Genomic DNA, 25,788 nt, shown 5'->3' on the forward strand with positions numbered 1-25,788 from the left:
ATATATATATATATATATATATATACACACATATATATATATATATATATATATATATATATATATATATATATAGATATATATATATATATATATATATATATATATATATATATATATGTATATATATATATATATATATATATATATATATATATATATATATATATATATACACACACACATATATACATATATTACCTAGATATATATATAATAGTTTATTATTATAATATATATATATATATATACAACATCGAGCTACAAATGTCCTTTAATATCTAATTCACTCTACCACGGAATTAATATATTTTCATATATGCTTAAACCGAAGGGAAATTTTTATTAGGCGATAATAGAATTGTCGGCGCCCGGGCGCGAACCCAGGACACCATACAAATCCAGGACGTCAGTGAAGCTATTTACCCACTCCACCACCGTCCTGGATTTGTGTGGTGTCCTGGGTTCGCAGCCGGGCGCCGACATTCTATTATCGCCTAATAAAAATTCCCCTTGAGTTAAGCATATATGAAAATATATTAATTCCGTGGTAGAATGAATTAGATATTAAAGGACATTTGTAGCTCGATGTATGTATATTGATATGACACACAAACCAAAAACACACACACACACACACACACACACATATATATATATATATATATATATATATATATATATATTATATATATATGCTATATATGTGTGTGTGTGTGTGTGTGTGTGTGTGTGTGTGTGTGTGTTTGCTGCTTGTTTTAACGGTTGTGATGTATATCCAAGCAGTTTACCCACGCTGTGGAAATTACGGTAATCTGCTTTTCTGTACAACAACAGAAGCTATAGCAATGGTCCATTGGAAAGGCATTTTATCGTCGTTTTGCAGGTTGGGAAGGCTACGATAAGATCCAATCTATTACTTTTCCCTTATGTTTTCATTGATTCCATCGGCTTTCGTCTAAGTCAGGATGATAGGTTGTCGTCCTCATCGGCTTCTGCATTCAAATATACGTAGTCTTCTGCCACGGCTGGAAATTCCGTGCATTCAGAGGTTTATTGTAACGATGAGATGTGTATGGGTTTGAAGTTGAAAGATTCGTCTGGAGCCCGAAGAGACTGTTGCAATTCATGACTCCTTATTAACGCTGTCAAAGCTATTACTCTTTTTCGATTAGTTGTTGTTTGAATTCGTTTCTCTGTAGGTTTTATTTTTAAGCCGTAAAAAGGACAAATGGTACATAATTATAATTATTACATATATATAATTATAATATATTATAATATAATAAAATAATATAGATAAATATATATATATAATATATATAATGCATTAATATTACTAGACTATACGATATAGATATAGATAATAGATTATTGATATAGATAAGATAGATATATAGATAGAATAGATAGATAGATAGATAGATAGATAGATAGATAGATAGATAGATAGAAAGAGAAAAACTAAAATAATTTACCTTTTGGTCTCTAGGTGTATGAGAAGAGAAGACCGTAACACTCAGAGTAAGTAGACCTCGGATTAGTTCCAAAATGACTTTACAATATCAGGGGGAAAAATATCAGTACCGTCAGTCACGAATTATTTCGGCTGACGTCAACACAAATGGGTAGAAATGCCTAGAAAGAACACATAGGAGCCAGGGCGAGGTCACGCTACTTTGCCATAAAAATTAAGAGGTCACTTGAGGTTTAGATGAGATTGCTCTACTCTTGTGCTACCATATGTTCGTGCGTTTCCTTTTCTTCTGATCCAGCGTCGCTTCTTAAGTTTTGTCGCATCGTCCTCTCCCCAACGGCAACTGGCATCTATAATTCTACTTCAACCAAGCTGAAATTAGCATTATGCTGTGGTATTCTATAAAGGTGGATAAAAATATAGGCGTGGAAATAAAGTTAACAAACGTAAACCTCTTTATAATTTGCTTTCACTTTCGTAGTGTTTCCCTGGCACGGTTAACATAAATTTCATTCATTGTTTTCGTTATAGATGAAGATTTCCATTTAAAAAAAATAATTATTTTCCTGGTACCAGCCACAGAGTTGATGGCACATACTCTTAGAAAAATGATAATACTCTTCCGAAGTCTCCCTTCGCTTGACCATCATCCCCAATTAAGCATTTCATAGGCCACTGAATTACTCAGCGCAAATTTTGCTCTTGACTGGCACATGGAAATGTCGCTCACGTCAAGGCTGACTGTTTCAAGAAGGTTCTTGTCAAACGGCGACAAGTTTGCACCACTTAAGAAATCTTGGCTGAATTAATTTGATGCCAGGTTTCAAGTGACCGACAAGCTGACAGGAATCACATATTTAAACTAGGAGTTTCGCTCTGGAAGTGGGAAGGAGTTCCTGAGAAAATAATGCAGACGTCGGAAATCTTTTATGCGACGATACAGAACGTTGGGGTACGACCTAAGGGTGTGAAGAACATAGGAGGGAGGAGATAACGTGGGAAGAAACCGGTTATAAGGTAGATACAAAAAGGTTTTAGCCCTGATACTGTAGGGACAGGGTGTCAGATTATAGATATCTGAAGGTCGTTGCGTTTCGTAGATGCAACTGCACCATATGTATCTTTCTGCACATGCTAACAAACAATGAAAAAATCGTTTACAATAGCATGCACACAACACTTTTTATAACATATTCATGCATATATATATTTATTTTTATATGTACTGTTGTTATATGTAATATCTATACCATACATATATATATATATATATATTACATTTTAAAAAAATTAATAATATAATCTACATTATACATTAATATATAAATATTATATATTATATAAGAATTAATAGATATACATACTATATTAGGTTTGTAAGTCCACCCATGGTAAAGGGAAAAAAAAGCTGAAATTTCTTTTAGCTCAAACAGTTTCGGCCTCCACTGGCCCTTATCGAGAGCTGTTTATGCTGTTTATTAATAAACAGCTCTCGATAAGGGCCAGTGGAGGCCGAAACTGTTGAGCTAAAAGGAATTTCAGCTTTTCTTTTCCCGTGTGGACTACAACCTCATATATACAATTATATGTATACATACATACATACACAAATATATATATATAATTATATATATTTATCTATAGATATATATATAAATATATATAATATATAATATATATATATATATATATATATATATACATATATATATATATATATATATATATATATATATATATATAGATATTAGTATAATTGAATAGCATAGGAAAATAATAGTCAGAAGGCTGGCAACAAGATTTTCCACGTTTATTTGCTCAAAGTCTGGGCATAAATGAGAAAAAGTCTAGAAGCCTGGTATAAAAAGTTAATCCAAAGGCACTGGAACCACCAGATGACCAGTCGATAAAGAGTAGAAAGGAAGGGCACTATTATCTACGGTAATCCAGTTGTATCCTAATTGCTATAACTTCTACTCATCACATCAGATTGGGGTAGGATTTTTAGCAATATATTTCGTCAATTTCAAAATATTCAATTACAGATCAGTAAAAAAGAGACAACCATTTTCATCACTAAAGATTTGTTTATAAATAGTTCGGACGTCTTTACTTATTCTCATTTTTATTTCCATTGCATTCACGATTTCATTTCAATTATATATCTTTCGATTGTGATTTTTCATCTGCCTCTGTTGGGGTATCTTGCGTAAAACGTCATTTTCGCCGGACGACATAGGGAAGACTAAGATTCTTTAACTATGGTTTGGGTGACCACAAATCCCGGTTAATGCAGTTTCCCATTGTATTTTATTTATTGTTTTTAAAGAACGCCAAATTTTTATTAATTATAATTCGGAAATAGTAATTGTTACTACAACCATTCTGATTATTGTCTTTATTTTTTTATATGTTCTATATTTATATGGTAATATTACACTTTTCTTTGGAAAATGTCAGGGTTATTCTTGCGTACTTGAAATACCTGTTGATCTCCAAATTGATAACCCAACCTCCTCCCCTTCTTCCGTAGGACACTTGTTTCTGTTTATTTCCACAACTTAATTGTCTTAAGTTATACTTAACCCTGTTGATTTTAATATTTATATGCATACCATTCTCTTCTTAGGCAGCCAAACAATGATAGAGGGCAAGAGACAAACTTATCGTAGTTTGTCTTTAAAGATTTCACAGAAAATGGTATCCTGTTTTCTTTTTTTGAGTGAAATCAATGTTGCTTGTGTTCTATGCTAGACTACAGAATATGTACTATTCCAACTCAGACCGTGTTGATTTTATTTCTTTGATTTAGTTGATGTATATATATCTTTTTTCATATCTTGATTTAAACGTCCAGACGTGTTCATCTGTCCATAAATGAAATTTTCCTAAACGCAATTTAAAAGTTGGTGAATTGCGTTTCAGTGCAAAAGCTCGAGTTTAACTATTTTAATATCCCACAGAATCTCAGATTATTGCTTCAGATGACGAATTAATCGATTTATGTACTACTTAGCACAGTTTCAGCTTCTGATAGACTTGTGATGCCTTTAGTTCACGAAGGCGTAATTTGAAATATGCCTATTTTCGTCTTCATAAATCAAGTTTCGAAGTTAGTCCATCATTTGCACATACCAGCTGTTTTGCCTCAAGCATATATTCTGCCACAGAAATCTCTCTGCTCGTTGGTATGAATGAAATTAGAATAACTTTTTCAAGTGACAAATGCGTTTGAACTTCAGCCCACAAGTGAAATTTGAACTCGTCATCCGCGTTGGAAGCACACAACATTGCCCAACCATACCACAGGAGAAAATAAATGCAAAGCGAAGGAAGCTTTTTCAATAAAGATTTACCTACGAAACTTGCACATTTTCCAGATGTAAAGCTACATCATTAAGTGAATTAGTGGAGTTTTTAAACAATACAAAGCTGTTTATACAAAGGACAGTTTCTGAGGAATCAGTTGCAAAGATTAAAATGGGGTAGATACTGAAGAGGCCGTCACAGGTGTTGGAGGTCAAATGAGAAAGAAGGAAGGTACATTACAAGGCTATAGCCGGTAGACTTCTCATAAGTATTGTTCATCAGGAGATGGATTGGAATACGTGAGGATTGTGCCTATTTTACTGGCCTTCGGTTCCAGTAAAGCTTCGGAAAGGGAGAGGCCTTTCTCTCCGACCTGTACGCGTTCACTGCGAGGGATACTGTAAAAACACGTTGACAACTCCTCATTGTTTTAGTATACGTTGATAAGGGAAGTTCTGGTGCTCTTGAGGTGACTGGAAGTGAGGGGATTTTTCTCTCCGCGATGTTTGTGACCCTCTTTTTGTACGCTTTGTATACGGTAACATCTATTATTGCAGAAGTTAGCTCATTTACCAGTGATCAGTTATTGGCGTAACAGTTGAGATAGATGTTGGTGGATGAAGATAAGTTCCAAAGGTAGGACATTTTGGGAACAAATACGAAGTACTTTCAAGAAAAGATTACAGTTGTAGATCAAAGAATGTGATTTTACCTGCCATCATAAGTTTTAGTAGATGATACAACTATTATGAAAAATTAACTAAAGATCCCGAATTTCTAAAAGGACGTAAGAAAAATCGGTGTTGACAAAAATATTAAACCCCAACCTCACGTACATTTATAGCCTTCCGGAGACCCCCAGTGATGGCATTACAATATGCTTCATTATTTTTAGCAAAGGTTTCTTCATGTATAAAATATCAAGTGACTAACGAACCTTCTGTCGCGTTTTTTAGGCAAATCTTCGTGTACTAACATACTAACATACTATGTCGTGTACTAAGAAGGCTACATTTGATCATCCACATCACTAAAGCAAAATTCCTTAGTTACAGAATTTCCGATCGACCAGGTTCCAAGCTTCCTCTCATGTCAACGGGAACCTATATAGACCATTTATATGAAATTGATCGAACTATGTATAAACAATAGCATATTGTTTTCTGTTGGAATTTCTAGAAACTAAGAAATTCGGTTGCAGCATGGGAAGCCCCACTGTCCCTCCCCTGCAAACGTATGCATAGAATATTTCGAGACAGATAATAGCCATCATAAAAGCTCTTCAGGGTATGGATTCGCTGCATACATGGCATCTTTACCAATGGGGGATGAAAGACAGAAGCTAAATTTACTTGAGCAGTCTGCATATTTCAACGGAAGAAGCTTATTTTCTTTTTAGCATAGTGTAGTGCTGTCTTTCCTACCTTCGTGAAATATTTCTTTCCCATTCGACAAACCCAAGATTGGTATCGTGTTAAAAATTAGTTTGTTTGTGCCTGGCGATAATGATGCCATGAAAGTCCTTTTTGGCAATCAAAATCGCAGCTTCCCTTTTTCTCACATAAATGTAACGTAGAGACTCAAAATCACTCCTTTTAGTTATGCGTTGATGTAAACAACTGCAATACCTAGGAGGAGGTAGTGCCATCAGTGCACCTCACGTAGTGCACTGTAGACGTTACTTAAGGGTATTTGTAGCGTCCCTTCAATTCCTATATTTTCTGGATCTCTCGACTGTTCAGTCGAACCACTTTAACTTCCCTTTTTCAATATCTTTAATCGTGAATGGCTGAAAGGGCCCCAGTGATTGTCTTTGAACGTGTGTGCATACGTCCGTCTGAGTGCTTCAAATCATCACCAACTTATAATCCAGAGAATATTATCTTTCAGTTTTAATAACTGTATTTATCAAAATTCACAGCAATTTTCGTTAGATGAGCAGAGTAATGAGCATAGGACATTCTTTGTTTTACTTACAAATGAGCCCAAGACAAGCGCTTCTCGCCTTGATGTGGGAATAGAAGAAAATCAGATGTACCGTCCGTGGAGCTTCCCTCATTACCTGGGCTACTTTATGTCTTTATTTCTCTCTATCAAAGAGCGTAGAGTGGTAATCGAAAATAGAAGTCTTAAAAGTGAAGAAGAGAAATACGATTTAAGTGCCATGAGGACTAAGCTCTATATATATATATATATATATATATATATATATATATATATATATATATATATAGTATATATATATATATATATATATATATATATATATATAGTATATTGCACGTTTTTATGATTCCCAATTTTCATAATTGAATTACATATTTATTACCATTTCCTTTAAAGTGAAAAAAATTTCATACATAAAGCTATCTCTTCCAGTTGGTACTCATAACGTTTTCTTGGTGTTTAGATACGCTTGATAGCGTTGTGGTTCTCTATTTTCTACTCATTCAGATAAACGAAAATCTGTTTGAAATTGTTTATCGTTATATATTTCGTGACTTCCATTATTCATACATAGAATGCTCATGGGTAAGCACAGTAATCAAACCATAAGTCTTTTCTATCACACTGTGGCACCTACGCCTTTATCCCTTAAGGGCGATAATTGTTTGCAAATGGAACTGTAACAATGGATTGAACGGAGCACGAGATCTAGAGCCCTAAAGTTAGCAACATGAGAGATAAAAATAGTACCTTCGGTTGTACAAGGAAAAGAATTATTAGGCTTACTTGGATTTGCAGTGATGGTGAATATATATTTTAAAACTGGTAGTCCATAGGCGAGAGAGAAAATGTACAAATTCCTTTATTTAGTGTACATATGCAGTAAGTAAGATAGGGAAATATTTTTGTGTGTATGTGTAGTGCAGATATGTGTATGTGGAGATAACAAGAGCCACAAAAACACTATATACACGTTGATATGGCAGATGCATATGCTTATGAATACTCTTGTTACCTACAATTTCTCCATATTTCATCAATGATCAAGAAAACAGAATTAATGGTGTCCGAATCATATTGTAGCAAAGTGCATGTAGTTTTTGTATGGGCCCTTTTATCTCCATAGTACACTGTACGATTGCAGTACAAAACATTCATTTATATATATATATATATATATATATATATATATATATATATGTGTGTGTATATATTAGTATATATATATGTATATGTATATATACGATATTATAATAATATAAATATATATTATGTATATATAATATTATAATATATATATATATTATATATATATGATAAAAATGAAGGTAATTCCTATTTCTTATATTCATTTTTCATGTGGAATGTAGCTTAAAATAAATATTTCTATAGTAACTATCGCAGAAAAATCTACAAAATGTCCAGAAAACATTTTAGTCTTGATTTCATTTTATTTTATAATTCAAATAGGTATTTCCGGAAAAAAAAACGTTCCTTGTCGTTGAACTCAAATTTAACAGTTGAATGCAAAGAATTGCAAGGAATACCTTTTTATCTAATTTCCTTTGCTGTGATCATTTTTTCTTTTGTATACATAAATTTGTATGTATTTAGATAAATACATAGAAAGACGTGTTGACTTGCACAGACAAATGCAAAGGATTGTATCCATGAACATGTATATGTATATTTGTTTATGCATAATTCTCAGCATATGGGAATATATCGATTAATAAATGAACAGAAGAACGGAATTATATGCATACAGATGTAGACAAACACTGCTGATTAACCACACAAGTGCGCATATAATTTCATGTATAATTGTATGCGTATGAGGGAAACGTATAGACGGTCACACGTTACAATATGCACGCTACATACACGATGATGAAGACCACATCAATGACGCAGACCGTCACTTTTGCCGTGAGCTCTAACTTATCGACGGCCAAGTCCGGCACCCACTTGAAGACGCGGCTGCCGAAGAACTTCTCTTTCTCGAAGGCGATGGGCGTGACCTTCGTCGGCTGGCGTTGCTCTCGGGAGAGGAAGTTGTCGATCAGGAGGTGGAAGATGATGATCAGGAAGGTCATCACCACGCAGAAGAGCAGCCAGATGTCGACCATCTTGAAGTACGAGGTCATCGGGAGAGACGAAGAGGCCTGGAAGAGACAGAGATTTTATCTCTCTCTCTCTCTCTCTCTCTCTCTCTCTCTCTCTCAACCACACACACACACACATCGTGCATTCACTCTCTGGGTCCCTCACCTGAGCGAAAAGTGTCGCCAAAACCAGGAGGGCGGTCAGCGTTGCCATGATTCTCGAATCGAAGAAGGATTTTCTGAAGAACAGAGTCAAGTAACTAATGACGAGAAGGATCAGGGAAGGGATGTAGATGTTCAGGATAGAGTAACCGTAGAGGCGAATCAACGGAATTCGAACTCGGACCTCACTGGGTTCTTGGGGCGCTCCGTAAATCAGCTTCATGTCGCCGATCTGAAAGTTTAGTGGAACTAGATAGAACTTCTGGTAAAATAAACATATATATATATATATATATTATATATATATATATATATATATATATATATATATATATATATATATATATATATATATATATGTATATATAATATTATATTAATTTTATATATATACATACATATATATATATTATAGTCTATTATTCAATATATAGATATATATTATATATATATATAAGATATATATATATATATAAACCGTTTTCACCCTAGTGGGTGGCCCGAGAGAAAACAAGACACGAAGAAGCACCTCATTCAGTCTTTAACTCTTGTTTATGCTTGAAAACAAGATATTTTTCATATGCTTATCTTATAGCTTTCATGAAGAAATTTGATTTCTCAAATGAAAAATCTCATCTGGAATTATCCAAATCTTTTTAAAACTGTCAATTATTTTTATCGTCCTTTGCCACAGCTGTGGCGAAAATTAACAGGAAATAAAATTGGCTCCAGTTTCCTCAAATACATTTAAACTAATCACGCCCGTTGCGCGGATTACCGTATATTCATTCAGCGTTGTGCTCCCTAAGTAAACAACGGTGGAATTAGGGTGGACCTCGAGGAAGGCCACCTGGCCTGACACAATCTGCAGGTGCATGTCGCAGTGTTGATCATCAAAGGGGTAGAGAGTGAGATCGAAATTGCAGGTGTAGGTGGTGCTGTACTTCCTCGACACCGACACTGGGTTCTCCTCTCCCGAGTAGACGTCAACTGTTGTGGGCATCAGGATTAGGAAAGGGTGCGATACCCTTACAAAGACTTATTTGTTTCATTTCAGAATATATCATCTTGAGATGTACTTTTGTTCTGATCAAAGTCTGGGTCAATGAGGTAGCGGCATAAAGGTATTCTAGACTTGACTGTAAATGGCATGCGAAATGAAATTTACTATTGAACTCGTAACTCGTTTATACCCATACCCACCTTCTCCGGCTGCCCCGTCGTCTCGTCGCAGAGGCCTAGCGAGCCTTTTCACCATGGCAGTGGCGTCTTCTTCTAACAGTGTCTTGTCGATGGTGTCTGTGTTGAGAAGCCTGACGATGGGGGACCACAGTCGCATCATACTCTCTACCATGATCGTGTTCAGACTCTCGTTTCTCTTCAGGTTGAAGTATTCGAGTCGCCCGTCGAACCAGTGCATTTCCAGCTCGTAAGACAAAGTCATCGTCATTTCCGCCGTCAAGATGCCTATGGACTTGATGATCACGTGGACCACCACCGGCACGTTACTTTTGTCGTCCCGAGGGATTCTGGGAGGCAGATGCTTATGGTAATCCCGAGGGAACGAGATGATATCACACTCCAGCTCGTCGCTGCGATCGCGACAGTCGTACTTGAGGTCGCATCGGTAGTGGTGAGCGATGCAGGTCCCATCGTCGCAGGTGTACTGGGTGTCATTGCAAGGCGTGAGCAGCAGCCTCTTTCTCTCTCCTTCCCCTATCCCGCAAACCTCTTGCTGCAGTTTCCACCATCTACGGCCCATGGGGTAGTCGATCTCGTGCTCTTCCATGGAGGCGATGACGAGGTCGCGAACCGCATCGGTATAGAGCCACGTGCCATTGTCTTTGGCGATATGGTAGGCACCGTACCCTCTGAACACGAGGCTCCCAAACTCCTCCTGGTAGGCCACGAAGTAAGTGTTGCGTATCTCCTGTTCGCAGGTGCCTCGCATGATGAATCTCTGGGGCTCCGTGAACACGCACATGGCGCACCTCTCCCACGCGCAGTCGTCGTCGATCATGCCATTTTGGCGAATAAATGCGCAGTTCTCGTACCTAAAGCCATTGGGCTCGTCGGGTGACCAGTAGGTCTCGTTGTCGATATGTCCATCGTAGCCCCTGACCCAGACGTTTTCATCTTTCTTGTCGTTGAGGTCGCTCCAGTAGTAGAGGGGGCATTTTTCGGAGTCCGGCCACCTTTTGTCCAATATATTATAGAGGAAGTTGACTTCCTCGAGGCTTTTGACCGTTGGAAGGTGAGTGCCGAGGGCTTCGCAGATGTAGAGGGCCGTTTCCTCCATAACCCTTGGAAACCAGAAGAATATCTTTCCGGTGTCTTGCTTGCAGAGGTCCTCCAGGGTCATTTCGAACGAGGAGGCCTGTTGGAGTGTCCACCCCGCATCCCACGAGATGTAGTTTCCTCGGGGGTTGGTCTTGCACGCAGCCATTTCCTGGATTGCTCCGGTACTCAGGATGTTGTCCCAGACGTTCACCTGGCGATTGGCCTACTCAGTGACTGATTAAAATTGTTCATATCCTATTGTGAGATTTTCTATTTTTAATTCCCGTTTTATCTACGCTTCTGCTTCATTCAGTATTTACATGGATAAAATAATCTTTTTGCGTGAAATTGTTCCTATTAACAACTGGAAGAGAGAGAGATATTTTACTTTGATTTATTGCAATTATGAAACCTGGCGGGAAGATTTCTTTTTATTTATTTTTTCTTTTAGCCCCTATTACCTGGGTGAGTTCGCCGCTGTAGCTTTCGCTGGCCGTTTGTCCGTTGCCCACAACCGCGTAGTCGCCGAAGGCAGGTCGTCCAACATTGTAGTACGACTGCTGAACCATCACGCCGTTGATGAACGTTTGAATCAGACCGTTGTTGTGATTATGCGTGAAACATAGGTGGTACCACCTGAAAGCATTCAAACGATGTTATGGTTTCTCGAAGCAATACTTTCCATAACAAAAGACGTCTGAATATTCTAGCCATTTTCTTTAATACAGATGTCCTTCAAGATAGTGTTGTATTGTATCAATAGTAGATAGAATTAAACTCAGTTTCAATCTTGTGTGTGTGTGTGTGTTTTTTATAATAGGTCTGCAATTATGTATTCAACAAACATGCATAAGTTTTAGTAGAGTATTATTTTTTCGCAAGGAATCGACAACCTTATTTTAGAATAACAAAAAATTACATAAAAAGAACATTATTAAAGAATATCACAGTTCTGAAGCAACAATTATGAAGTTCTGAGAGCCTACGCATAGCCTTTTAGTGGACTCGTTTCTTATATTTTTTTAAAAAATCATTACATGGAAGGTATAGTTTACTTTCATATAGCCTCTCTCTCTCTCTCTCTCTCTCTCTCTCTTCTCTCTCTCTCTCTCTCTCTCTCTCTCTCTCTCAGGAAATGCGTTGGCCATAAGAACGAATATTTTATAAATAATTTCTGGTCTTTAAGGCTAACGCAAGACGCCTGTGTAATATTAAAACGGTTTTATTGCGCGAACTGAATCGTGCCGGTTTAAAAAAAAGTGTTCACAAGATGTTCATTGTCATTAACGAAAAACCTATTTGAGAAGCGGCACAAAAGCTTCGCCTTGGGCGTTAATGGACAACGATCACAAATCATGAGGTGAAAAAAGAAAAAAAAAGAGCAAGTTTTCTGTGGTGTATAAAGAAAAATTGACTGATACGTTAAGTTACGGCGTTGTTCAGATCCCTTGAATGTCATATATCTTGTGGAAACGTGCACACATTTTAGAATTATCCCAAACATTGTGCATTTACGCCACGCACGTTTGCTTGCATTGATATCTGGGGTCTGAATGATTAACTTCAATAGATATCTGGTATACTATCAGGAGGTTATAAGTTTATGGCGTTTGCTACTCTGGAAATATTTACGTAGCTACAAGTTTATATATATATATATATATATATATATATATATATATATATATATATTATATATATATATATACATATATGTAAATAAATAAATAAATATTAGATACACAGACACGTACATGCACGTTTTATTATATATATATCTATATATATAATATAATATATATTATATATATATATATATATACATATATATATATTGAGAGAGAGAGAGAGGAGAGAGAGAGAGAGAGAGAGAGAGAGAGAGAGAGAGCTAGGTCAACTGAAGCGCAATGGATTTTACAAGAGACCGGTCGTTTCCCTCCACGGGATCGATCTAAGTTTTATTGCTGGTGAGGCGAGGCCGAGATATATATATATATATATATATATATATATATATATATATATATATATATATATATATATATAAATGTGTTTGTGTGTGTTATGAACAGGGTGCATAAAATACATCATTGAGTATCATCATAAATCTGTTATGTATTTTAGATTTACAAAGTGGTCCATTTGATATTGGAAATATGCTGTTTGTGATCCTTTTCTTTGTGTGCTTGGGAAAGGAATTATCTAAATGGTTTTGCCGTTTGCAGGTTTTAAACTGGAATTTATTCTTAAGAAAATTTATCTACGTATAATACACAACTTGAGCATAATCTATAATATTCTTGTTATAAAGCTGAGTGCTTCAATATTCGCCGTGGTATAAAATAAAATTCCACTTTAGAGTCTTCATTTAATAAAATAGAAATTCTTTTTAAGTGTAAAATATCCTAATGAAAGCACAAGGTTTCCGGACCATATAAATTTTTCGTCTTGTATAAAATTATTACCGAGACAGATTCCTTCCTCTTATTGTTTACCTGGCTGCAAGGCCAGTCTGATGTAGAACCTGCTGATGAACGTAAAATTTTACCCACCTGCACGTTCTGCATTGCCTTAAAATGTAAGTTGGACCCAGTTCCCCCGTGAAACAGCGGGAGAACAGAGCTCAACCCTAGTACTGTGAGAATTGAGGTGTCTTTGTAGAGAGTAAAATGAATATAAGTCTGGCATCATCTCACCTGAATGCCCAGAGTTGAGTAGTAAGTGGCATGAAATGCCACGTATGGGATATGGACACTCGAACTTTGTCGACCCAGACTTCTGAAAAAAAATATGAAGGAAAACTTTACCGAAGAAGACTTATTGGAGGCAGGCTTTTAGATGGACATGAACTCTGAGATTGAAAAGATTAGCAAAATAGTCAGGAGAATCAACTCTGACCTTTATGATAGATGGAATTTTCTTCCATCAAGTGTTGGAAAAAGTCTCAATTCAATACTTTGGTCATGTTACATAAAATAATGCAATGAATGAAAATTCTATCAATAATTAAGCCCGTCGTTAGGGAGGATGATGAGTGGGAAGGAAATAGACATCACATTACGTACTGTACATTTCATATTATAATATAATAAAGTTACAGTTAATGAGACAAGTAGTAATGCGTAGACGTAAATAAACATGAGTATTTGATGGAGAGTATATAATTATCACATGACATATTACAAATCACATCACACACTGAATCTTCAAACTATTATGTTGGAGTAAACGAGAACTGTGAGCGTCAGCTCGCATTACCTGCCCTCAGCATCCAGTCCTTGCCGTCCACCTTATCGGAGATATGGAACAAGGTGCCCCTCGTGTGGAGGACGAAGATTTTGAACCTGACGCAGAGAGTGAAGGAAAACACGTGGCGGGAGCGACTGAGTTCTCCCTTGTACACGGCCAGGGTACTCAGGGATGCGATCCGGTCCTCCTGGAAGCGAAGGACTTCTACATTGGCTGCGCCGCCTGGGTCGAAAGAATTTTGCATTACTACAGGATGTGGTGGTTCCTTTGTTACTGTGTTTAAGCTCATTTCCCTGACTGTTGTGTATTTTGCTGATCGTATTTAGTAAACAATCTGGAGATACTAAGATGGGATGGAAAACAAGTTTGCACAATTGCAGAGTGGTTTAGTCACTATTTTTATAAACTCAGCGCGTTAAGAGAAATTATAGTGTTTAGAAAAATTGGAATGTCCCTGTGCTGTTGGAAATTCTTTTCGGTAATAAGTTTTGTCTGTTAAACAGCTCAGTAGTCAAAGACTCAAAATTCCCTTCTTGTCCACCTTCGCAGGTTGATGCGTAGGATGCCAGAAAGCCAGTGGGTTATAAGCTTCTTTGTAGCTGAATTTAATAACTTCCTCTGGAAGATAATTTGCTTGGTATCGCTACTCTATAATGTAATTTATGCTCTAGTAGATTCATATCAACCGTGCATTTGATGTCTAGGCCCGTCCCTTACGACTCTCCTGATTGGCTGTTGATAAGCCAATCACAGGGCAGAAAACACTCAGTCTCTCTCTCGAGAGTTCATATAGCCAGGATGTATGTTCCAACTCTCCAGAAAGAAGTATACATCAGGAGAGGTGGAACATAGATCCTACCCATGTGAACTCTCGAGAGAGACTGAGAGTTTCCAGCCCTGTCATTGGCTTATCAACAGCCAATCAGGAGCGTCGTCAGGGACTGGCCTAGACATGAAATGCACGGTTGATGTGAATCTACTATAGCAACCAGGTTCCAGATTCAAATGTGAGCGACAAAAGAACCAATTTAGCTTCTCGTTCCGGTTACCGATTATTCTTATAAATGCGTTAAGCTTATGAATTGTTGACTGTCTTATCCGCAAGTGTATGGATATAGCAGAAGCTAGTAAGTAATGGTATTTTGCTTCCGTTGAAAACCGGAATCCTCGACATTTCATTTTACAACATAATCGGCCCACAGAATAATGTTCCATATGTCAAGCATTTATTATTATTGTATTGCTTACGTTGATTATAATTATACGTACGACTTTTACGTTATTGTGAAAAGTGTAATCTCATCACCGTAGATTTTTCCAGATTTATGTGAGTATCAAAATGAGAAATTACTCGAAGTAAATTATTACTTAACATCGCTACTTAACCAACATTACCCCAAAAGGAAACGTACTCCAAATATTTCTGTTAATTCTGTACGTAAACTTCCACTGTAAAACGTCCATTTGTATAAAAAGGAGTTAAAAAAAAAAACTTCGGGATAATGACGAGTAATTAACCAAAGCGCATGAGAAGGAAAATTTCAAAGCATTTAGCAGAGGGAGTGAGGTGCTTAAAAGTAGCATTACAGCCGCCACTTGAACATCATAGGCCATAATATGTATTTCATTCCAGTGTTACGGCTGATTTGGATTGATGCGATCTGGCGTCGCAGCCAGGAAGGTCATCGGTGCAGAAATGCTATAGTTGGAAGACTCAAGAAAATCATAGCTTAAACTTAGAAAGGTATCTTCATAGCTGGTTTTCAAAAAGTGCAATTTAGGATCTGAGTGTAACAGGCTTTAAAAGAGTCTTTTGTAAATGGCAATTGGTTGTAGTGAGGCCTGAGAGGACATCTAAAGGAATTTTCAAGGCTGTAATGAACCTTACAGAAGCGGGGATGAGGTAGTTTCAGGAATGAATGTTGACTGTTAAATATATTATATTTTTCATATTACTGCTTTGTGGATTGCAAAGCCTGGCAAACTTCACAGATTATTCGCTTCAACTTTCTTAAAGGGAAACAAAATCATACTTCCCGATATATTGTTTATCTGTTGCTCAGTAAGTGATGGGCAAAACCGTCAATGATTTTCAAGAGAAGGTCACTCCTCCGTTGCAAATCAAATTTGTGTGAGCAGGAGGTAAGACGTTAGAATTAGCCATTTTTTTTCTCGCAACAATATCTTTTTATTATTATTATTTTCTATTTCCAATAAACATGGTAAGACTTCCAGCAGAGATATACCAGGCCATGCCATCAGAAAAACTGGGCAATAAACAATTACGTTTTTTCATACGCAAGTTTTCTTACCACATGTTCCGGGAAAGATACCAGTTCAATACCCTTATTGCCGTCTCTTATTTATACTACGCATACTACAACTGCCAGAAAGACGAATTTGCTTATTCTGTTCCGTTTGGAAACTACTGCCTCATTCGAATGTTCTGGCGTACTATTATCTATCAGGTTTCCATAAAGCTTCGTACACCATCGCTTTTTTTTTTTTTTTCTTTTTTTTAAGTAAATCTTTTTGTATGCATTTATGTAGCTACCTATTCCTTGGCTGTTCTTTATATGGTTGTGCCTTTGTTATCCTGCTCTCTCTCTCTCTCTCTCTCTCTCTCTCTCTCTCCTCTCTCTCTCTCCGTATTCCGGTCTGGCCATCTCGACTATGACAGATTAGCTACTGAGGTGTTACCCATAGACCCTCTAAGGTTATTGATTAAATCCTGGATTACGTGTTGTAATAATATTTGGCTCTATATTTGCTTCATGACTTTTAGTACTTATACGTATTTTGGGTAGGCAGGAAGAGAATGGGTGCGTTCTTTTAAGCTGGTTTCAAAGTTTCCCCGCCTTTGCTTTCTCTGAGGTACATTGCGACTCATGCCTCCAAATGGTTGTCGTGAGTAATTTTATATATCTGGATTGAAGGCTTTGCAGTAACTAGTATATTCAAAGAGCTCGAGGAGACTGAGAAGTAAAGAGGCCGTTGTAACTATTACTCACTACGTGTGTGTTTATATATAATAGTTACTTAACCATGACCTTAACTTCTCTATATACAAACAGGAGGATGGCACTCAAACCTTCGAGCTCGACTTCGTTTGTTTAAATACGCAGAAGTTGCTAAGAAAATCCTTTATCGAATTCTCTCACGAAGTTATTGATGCTGTGGTGAGGACCTCTGCTAGGAATGCTTCCCAGCCTTACTAGGCGGGGCTTTCCCTCCAGGGGTGCCGTCCCTCTTGGAATACATCCCCAAGGGATGCTTTCCTTTAGAAGACGTGGCCCCACCGCCGAGACGACGATCGGTTTTCGCCTCCTTCCAGGGAAGGCTGCCCCTGTGGAGGAGTATCCTGCCGTTGGAGGCGCCTGGCTTCCTCTCCGAAGGCATCCCTGGGTCAGGGGCTGGAGTTTCTCCTCAAGATATTTCTTCCCTAGGAAGTTATTGAAGATTTTGCAACGAAATATTCAGCGTATGTACTTTTGAACTTGGTTTTTAAACACTTAAGCGAGAATGAGCGAGAGCACTTAAAACTAATTAAAATAATGCAACTTACATTATATATATATATATATATATATATATATATATATATATATATATATATATATATATATATATATATATATATATATATACATATATATACATATATATATATATATATATATATATATATATATATATATATATATATATATATATATATATATGTAGCAATGTATGTTCTCCGCCAAGTGTCTTTCATCTTTCACAGCACTAGTTACCAAATAACAACCGTTTACGAGACAGCAAATGAGGACGAACGGCCAAATAGATCGGCATGAACGGAACTGCCTTCACGGTCCTGTTAACCGGAGGAACGACCCATTCACTGGTTAATAGACTATCTGTAGATAAATGTAAATTAGATGACGGTCCAGAAATTTATCAGACTTTGAGTAGGCTCACTCTATAGCTACTGTACACGTAGGCTTACATATGCGCTGACCATACTCTGTAACATAGGTGGTATGTTATTTATCTGTTAATTGTTTGTTACTGTAACGTAACTAATCTTGTTTATTTGTCCGTTAATTGTTTGTTACTGTAACGTAACTAATGTTATTTGTTTGTCTGCTAATTGTGTTTCCGAATATATTGGTTATTGGTAATATTGTCTGACTGAGCATTTGTTTCTGCTTGTAGGGTTGAAGGTTTTTGTTTACATGTGCAATAAAAAGAAAGAAGAAATGTTGCTGTGAGTTGTATCTTCCTTGGATTGCTATATATGTGTGTGTGTATACATATATAATGTGTCTAGCATAAAGGTAGTAATGGTGTTTAAACAATGCACCCAATTTATAGATTTGGTTTATCCATTTGTTGGAGCTGTCAGTGTACCTCACGTTCCTCGTTGGATGAGTGGTTTTCGCGCTCGGCTACCAGTCCGGTGGACCGAAGTTCAATTCTCGGCTCTGCCAACGCGGAATCAGAGGAATTTATTTCTGGTGATAGAAATTCATTTCTCGATATACTGTGGTTCGGATCCCACAATAAGCTGTAGGTCCCGTTGCTAAGTGACCAATTGGTTCCTAGCCACGTCAAAATATCTAGTCCTTCGGGCCAGACCCAGGAGAGCTGTCAATCAGCTCAGTGGTCTGGTTAGACTAGATATACTTGACCTAACCTCACGTGGTTCACTTCATGTATCACTTAAGCTATTTTTCAGCGTCACTTAGCCCCTAGCTGCGACTTCTTTCATATCATTTACTTTAACTCCGTTCATATTCTCATTCTCCCATCAGACTTTTCACCCTCTCTAACAATTGTTTCACAGTACAACTGCGATATTTTCCTCGTAAAGTGAAATTCTCTTACATTGCTGGATAACCTCATAGTTCCTATCTCTTGGCCTTTGGCCTAAATTCTATATTGCAATTCCTATTCATTTTGTTGATGTGATCTTTCCTCGACAAGTGTGAAACGACTTGATCTCCGAAAATCTGGATAGAATTCAGAGCTTCAGTTCAATTTTCATCCAAAAATAGTCAAAGAATTGGGTGGATGGAGAGACTGTGAGATCGATCTGTACTGCGCTTGGGAAGTTTTGAGTAAGGCGAAGTTTCGTGGATCATCTCTGCATTTAGCAACGAAAGCCAGCTATTATATACTGGGTAATGCAGACAGAGAGTAAAAATTAATATTATTGTCTATATACCTTCACGGGCATGGCTAAATGTATTTAACGCTCTCCTATTATACTTATAATTTGTCGGTAATGTCTTCAGAAAACAACCTCAAGTAAAAGATACAGATACGATATTCATAAGGGATAATTTTGTGTCTATGTGTGTGTTGCGGGGGGAGGGGGGGGGGGGGGGGGTGGGGGGGGGGGGGGGGGGGGGGCAGGCTTTTGAGGCATACTGTCTTCCAATAGATTTCTTGTGTTCCGTTCTTGGTGGGAGATAGATTATATTTATGATCTCAGAGCATTGGATTACAGCGTTCTTTAGATTTCTTGAACGATGGTTATCTGACTGTCAGTCTGACTGGATTATCTTCATTAATAAGATAATTCAGGAGGGTTTTGTCAGCGATGTCAGCCATCCAATGCCCTCTGACAAGTTCGTGTTATCTGCTTGTCTTATGGTGGTTGATTGCAGAATCTTCCTCCTGTGTGGATTAGAACTTTTAGACAGTAAATGCGATGCCCCAAATTTCGAAAGTGGACGAAAATACCCTAATTTCTGGGCCTTACGTAACTGATCTTGTGTGCTCTATTATTCGTGAAGTTCCAAGTGGATAATTAACACTTTTTTCCTGGTTAGACAAACTTCGGAGATAATTTTGTACTTTGTGGGTGGAATTACTGCTCACTCGAAAATATCTCGGCTCGTCGATTTGTAGCATCTAAATAATAACAGCCAGAGCGATATATATATATATAGTATATATATATATATATCGCTCTGGCTGTTATGAAAAACGGGTATATCAGTTATAAGAGATTTGTAGATTCTGTATTCATAATATGTAGGGAGACAGGGCAGGGACAGAAAGTGGGTTTTTGCGAGATCTTGTAATGAGCACTAGTACAATTCCCATACGAATGTTGACAGTAGACGAGATTGAATGGCCAACTTCTATTCATACGAAATCATCTATGAATAGGCGATGGAATTACTGAGTTGTGTGTGATCCCCTCCTTGTAAGAAAAGCAAAAACGATAACGAGAGAATCGGAAGTCACTTGGTTTTACTTTAGTGTTGACTCCAGTGTGTGAGGCAACCTAATGTCTTGTGTAGCCGACGCCTGAAAGAGAGAGAGAGAAGAGAGAGAGAGAGAGAGAGAGAGAGAGAGAGAGAGAGAAAGAGAGAGATGAATGTGGCAGATCTGTTTTTTAAACGATACGTTGCACGTTGCTGTGAGAGTAACTGTATTGGATAAGGAAATAGAAGAATGGCAACGAGTGAGAAGTCAGTCATGAATTGTGAGAAATTCATTATCCTCCTAGACGTAATCTCCATTTAGACATTAGCGTTCGGTAATGGCTGTGTTATGACGGCAATTGTACGTTTGTTGAGTACCAGTATGGCTGTCTTGTAAGACTTCGAGATATTTTGCGTTATGAGTCAGACTTGCCATTCGAAATTGCCGATGCAAGATAGGGTTAATTCTTTGTTATACATATATAGATGACCTTGCCATTAATAAATGTCATTCCTTGACCTTCAGCGCTACCCGCTTTTTCCGTTTTTCTCGTTGTCTTTTTCGGAAAAGTGAAACATATTATTTACGTTGAGAAATGCGTATCTTTCAATTGTTCTCCTTTATCCTCTCCGTTGATATGTTCCTAATACATCTTTGAAGCGCAGGATAAACATTCTTATCGAACGTCATTCTTTCTCTCGTTCATCATTATGGTTCCCTCTGTCTTCGGAGTTGGTCCTTCCTGGTGCCAACCAGAGTTTACTTCCTGGGAGATAAATTTTCTTCAATAATCCCAGATTTCATGAAGATGTGCAGCCGTCATGAGCATCACAAGACTTAATACCACTTATTACCGATCAGAGAAAATATGTTTGCTGCGCAGTGGGTTACCGATGTTATGTTCAAATTGATAACACAGCTGTTGTCATCTTCATTCGTAGAGTTTTGTTTTCACTGAGGAATATGCTGAAGAAATGATGTTATCAATTTAGGTATTCCATTACAGTTTGTTCAGCTGTCATTTCTATTTTATACATATTCAGTATATCATTCAGGTTTGTAAATAAAATTGCCGATTTTCTTTCTTTCTTTCCTTCTTCTTTGAGTGAGTGACCCGTCGGACCAATCGCAAACTGTGCCCAGGTTGGAACGGTCATTTCAGTCCATAATCAACCTGGTCTGTCATCGTATACAACAGCGGTCGCCAACCTTTCGAACTTCAAGGACCACTAAGTATATAATTTTAAATTTGCCTGACCACCAATATGAAATTATAAAAAAGGGTAACTGCATTTATTTGATATGCATTTTACGTATACTTCATCGGAGTAAATTCATATTTATAATGTTTGATTTATCGTAATTAATAATGCTGTTAGTTAATGCTGACAGTCTAAATCTAGCATTAAAAATGCTAAATTAGCAACACTGGGCTCTCTGTTTTCTGTGCTATTTGTATCAGGGTTGCCTGAAGATGTCCCAGTTTTTCTGCGGACCATAAAAATTTACTCATGGACCACCAGTGGTCCGTGGACCACCGCTTGGCGACCTGCTAACGACGGTTTCAACCAAAGAGGTTAATCATTGAATAATCCAAGAGGAATATGACAGTGACTATGGTATTGATTTTCTTTTAAGTCATCCCTCGTTACGTGTGGTAGATTATTGATGAAGAAATTATTTTTATTATCACTGCTGCTGTTGTCTTTCACAGCATATCTTAATCATATGAAAAAAGAAGACTAAGAAGAAGGAGAATGGAAGAAGGAAGAAAAGGATTAAATGACAGAGAAATGACGCAAATGATTCTTCATCCTTCCTTGCCTTCGCCAATCCCCCACCTCGCCTCCCGCGAGCGCCCCCCCCCCCCCCCCCTCCTTCCTGCTTTCCTGTTTGCGCTTTGATGATCAATGATATTAAACTTTAGATAGTCGTAATATCTATTTCTTATTATGAAAGTGTAGGAGTATTCTGAATGCGTTAATGAGCGGGTACAAATTGCATTCTTGTTTAATGTCGAGACTAAATTGTAAATTGTCTATATAATATACACATTCATTAGGCTATAGATGTCCTTTAATACCCACGAAATTATTATTAACTATTATTAACTAAAAATATCCCCTTCGGTTAACATATATGAAAATGTATTAATTTCGAGGTAGAGCGAATTGGATATTAAAGGACATTTGTAGCTTAATGCATGTATATATATGAATCACAGTGATGCGATAAAAATTCACACACACATATTATATATATGAATACATAGTCAGTGAAGAAGAGTTAAATGTTATTAAGAAAAAATATTTTTTATTAAACTTAAAATTTTGGACTGTCATAAATAAATACCAGTTTAATTTCTTTTAGCCTCCTAGAAAAATTTCGAATTTCAGAGATAGTAAATTGTGAATCATATTTCACATATTTATTTTCTATTATTGTCTTCCTATGTCGTAAAGTGCTTTCGTCAATAAAACTGATATTTTTCACTTTAAATTTTATGTTGTAAATTTCGTCACTAATAAGGTAAAGTATTTCATAGCTCATCCTGTTTTGATTCGACACGGTAATTATATCGTAAAGACATGACGAAAAATAAATCAACGTTATTCAACTTTAACATAGTTTCACAAAGAGATTGCCCGTGGAAAGATGGAGCTGTTTTTAAAGGTAATTAGATGGAAAAAAAAAACAAGGCGAGGTTTCTCCATTCCTAAATAACTTGCAAATCTTGTCATGACCGCCACTTTACCGATAACGTCCTTAGCACTTAAATGGTTTGCATATTTAACTCCAACGTCACGCAATGGCTGCCAAAATTGGAGCGTGACGTCAACGGGCCGCTTTCATTAGGTCCGTTATTAATATTTTTTTATAATGCATCAGTTGTCTGTGTGTGTGTGTGTTTGTGTACACATGTGCACAAGAAAGAGGGAGACAGAGAGAATTTTGATTATATTAATTTTAAGATTAAGGAAACTTGAAAGAGTGCTAGAGGAGATTTGTCATGACCTCACAGGATGGTACACACATACGCACGCGCACACATAAATATATGTATAATTACACACACACACACACACACACACACATATATATATATATATATATATATATATAATATATATATATATATATATATATATATAAAGTGTGTGTGCGCGCTCATGCGTGCATCTTGTAAAAGCTAATGTTATAACAATCTCTCACTGTACCTTTAAAATGGGGCTAATCGAATCTCTTATTACTCATTCTTGCCCTCTTCTCCTGCCAGAAATTACGTTTATTAACACTCTCTCTCTCTCTCTCTCTCTCTCTCTCTCTCTCTCTCTCTCTATCTCCTCCTCCTCTCTCTCTCCTTTTTTCCTCATAACTAAAATGATAGAGTTGTCATTAATACTTTATTGTTAACGAGGGTTATTAAACTGCCATCCACCCAACGTTTGATTGCCAGCAACGTTATGTGTAATTATCAGAAGCGTAAATAGGCGCAATTCACAACCAGAAACTTCAGTGATACAATTTACTCGACAATTCGTTGCTTTTGTCAGCCGAATTCTCATAAACAAGTCTTCTAGTGACAAATGCAGCGAGAGCCTTATATGACTTCATGACAGAATGTATATTTTCTTTTTATTATTGTTATTATTTTTATTGTTTCCTGTTATTGCTCTCGTGTTAACTTGGATATTTGCTGCGTACATCATTGGCCTTAGAGCAATAATAATAATAATAATAATAATAATAATAATAATAATAATAATAATAATAATAATAATAATAATAATAATAATAATGTTTCTTGCTAAAATCGTAAACTATCTTTTCTGAGTAAGGAAATTTCTCCTGACTCTGTTGAAAGAGCCATTGACCACACTGCTAATCAACGTCGTAGACCATTTTTGATGTGATTCCAGTTTATTGTATTAAAAATAATGCATGAGTTATCTTCCACTAATCCTCGTCATTGACGCTACAAAAACAAATAAAATAAAATAAAAATCTTGCAGTGCCTCCAGTAGAATGAATCGTGCATTCTGCTGTCCACAAAAGACGATATTTAGATTCCAGCAATTTTATGAAATCTTCATAATTAAAGTTTCATGATGGAGAAAAGTGTTCTTTGAGTACAAAATGAGTTTGGGTAAGATTTGTAATCAAAAGAACATTTAAAGAGTTATGGAGCAGCACTAAAATTACTCATAATTACACAGTAATTGGGATTTGCAGTAGTCATTGCAACACACCTTCTTTCCCACCGTTATCTCTACATTAAGGGTCGGTTGCCTGATGCACCTTTCTCCGCTGCATACATCAGGTATGGTTTATTGCTTAGCAAAGCGGTTTTTACGACCACATGCCTTTGCTGTTATCAACATTTGACCAAAAAGCCCACCTGCAAGGCAGTAGTTTCCACAGTTCTTGGCAATGGGCCTAGCGTTTTACTAAATGGTAAGACTGCAAGGCAGCAGCTGTCCTTTTGGTCGCCTTTTACGACACGCAAGACCTACGACGGTAGTATTTTTACCCCCCTACCACAGGGTCCAGTCATTGCAACACACCATAAGCCGGCAAATTATGAAACGAACATAGAATGCAATCTTATAGATATTTTTATTTAAATTTTCATCGCTTTAAATTTCAGGGTATTTCTGAGAGTATTTTTTATCTTTGAAATTGAAGATAGCGTTAAGTTACTTTTCCCGTCAAAAATTGCGACAGTGTTCAATTGATTTTGTATCTGTATCGTACTTACATCGATTACATTATATTTTTCTTCATAGTCTTTCGCAAGAATTTCTGATAGTTAGACGTGGAGTTCACTGTCCGTAAATGTTTTGCGCAGTCACACGAAGAAGCCAGCATAAGGACAAAAATCTCGTTGTATATATGATTATTAGTAGCAGCCATCGCATAGTATTAGGGAATGAAGAGGAATAAATGCCTTCAAAAGGTAGGTAACGCCGGATCTTGACTGATATTACAGTTGACAGTGTTGGGCGTCAGGTGTTTCAATTTGTGGGTTCTTTTGACCTCCCGGTCACCCGCTTTCGC

At 36.9% G+C, this 25,788-nt stretch overlaps 2 protein-coding genes across 2 annotated transcripts in view; one reads left to right on the forward strand and one right to left on the reverse strand.

The window, feature by feature from the left end:
• LOC135200074 (DNA repair protein Rev1-like) overlaps positions 1 to 25,788 on the forward strand; it is a 690,203-nt gene that overhangs the window by 361,304 nt on the left and 303,111 nt on the right. The window lies entirely within an intron of this gene.
• On the reverse strand, positions 8,114 to 14,743 carry LOC135199594 (glutamate-gated chloride channel subunit beta-like). The gene is made up of 6 exons (XM_064227750.1): positions 14,539 to 14,743; positions 13,977 to 14,058; positions 10,204 to 11,916; positions 9,728 to 9,990; positions 9,005 to 9,232; positions 8,114 to 8,898 (listed from the first exon to the last, which is right to left on the reverse strand). The coding sequence occupies exons 3-6, from the start codon at positions 11,444 to 11,446 to the stop codon at positions 8,596 to 8,598; spliced, it is 2,037 nt and encodes a 678-aa protein (XP_064083820.1). The 5' UTR covers positions 11,447 to 11,916; positions 13,977 to 14,058; positions 14,539 to 14,743; the 3' UTR covers positions 8,114 to 8,595.

Source organism: Macrobrachium nipponense, chromosome 26, assembly GCF_015104395.2.
Source record: "Macrobrachium nipponense isolate FS-2020 chromosome 26, ASM1510439v2, whole genome shotgun sequence".
Classification (NCBI taxonomy): Eukaryota; Metazoa; Arthropoda; class Malacostraca; order Decapoda; family Palaemonidae; genus Macrobrachium; species Macrobrachium nipponense.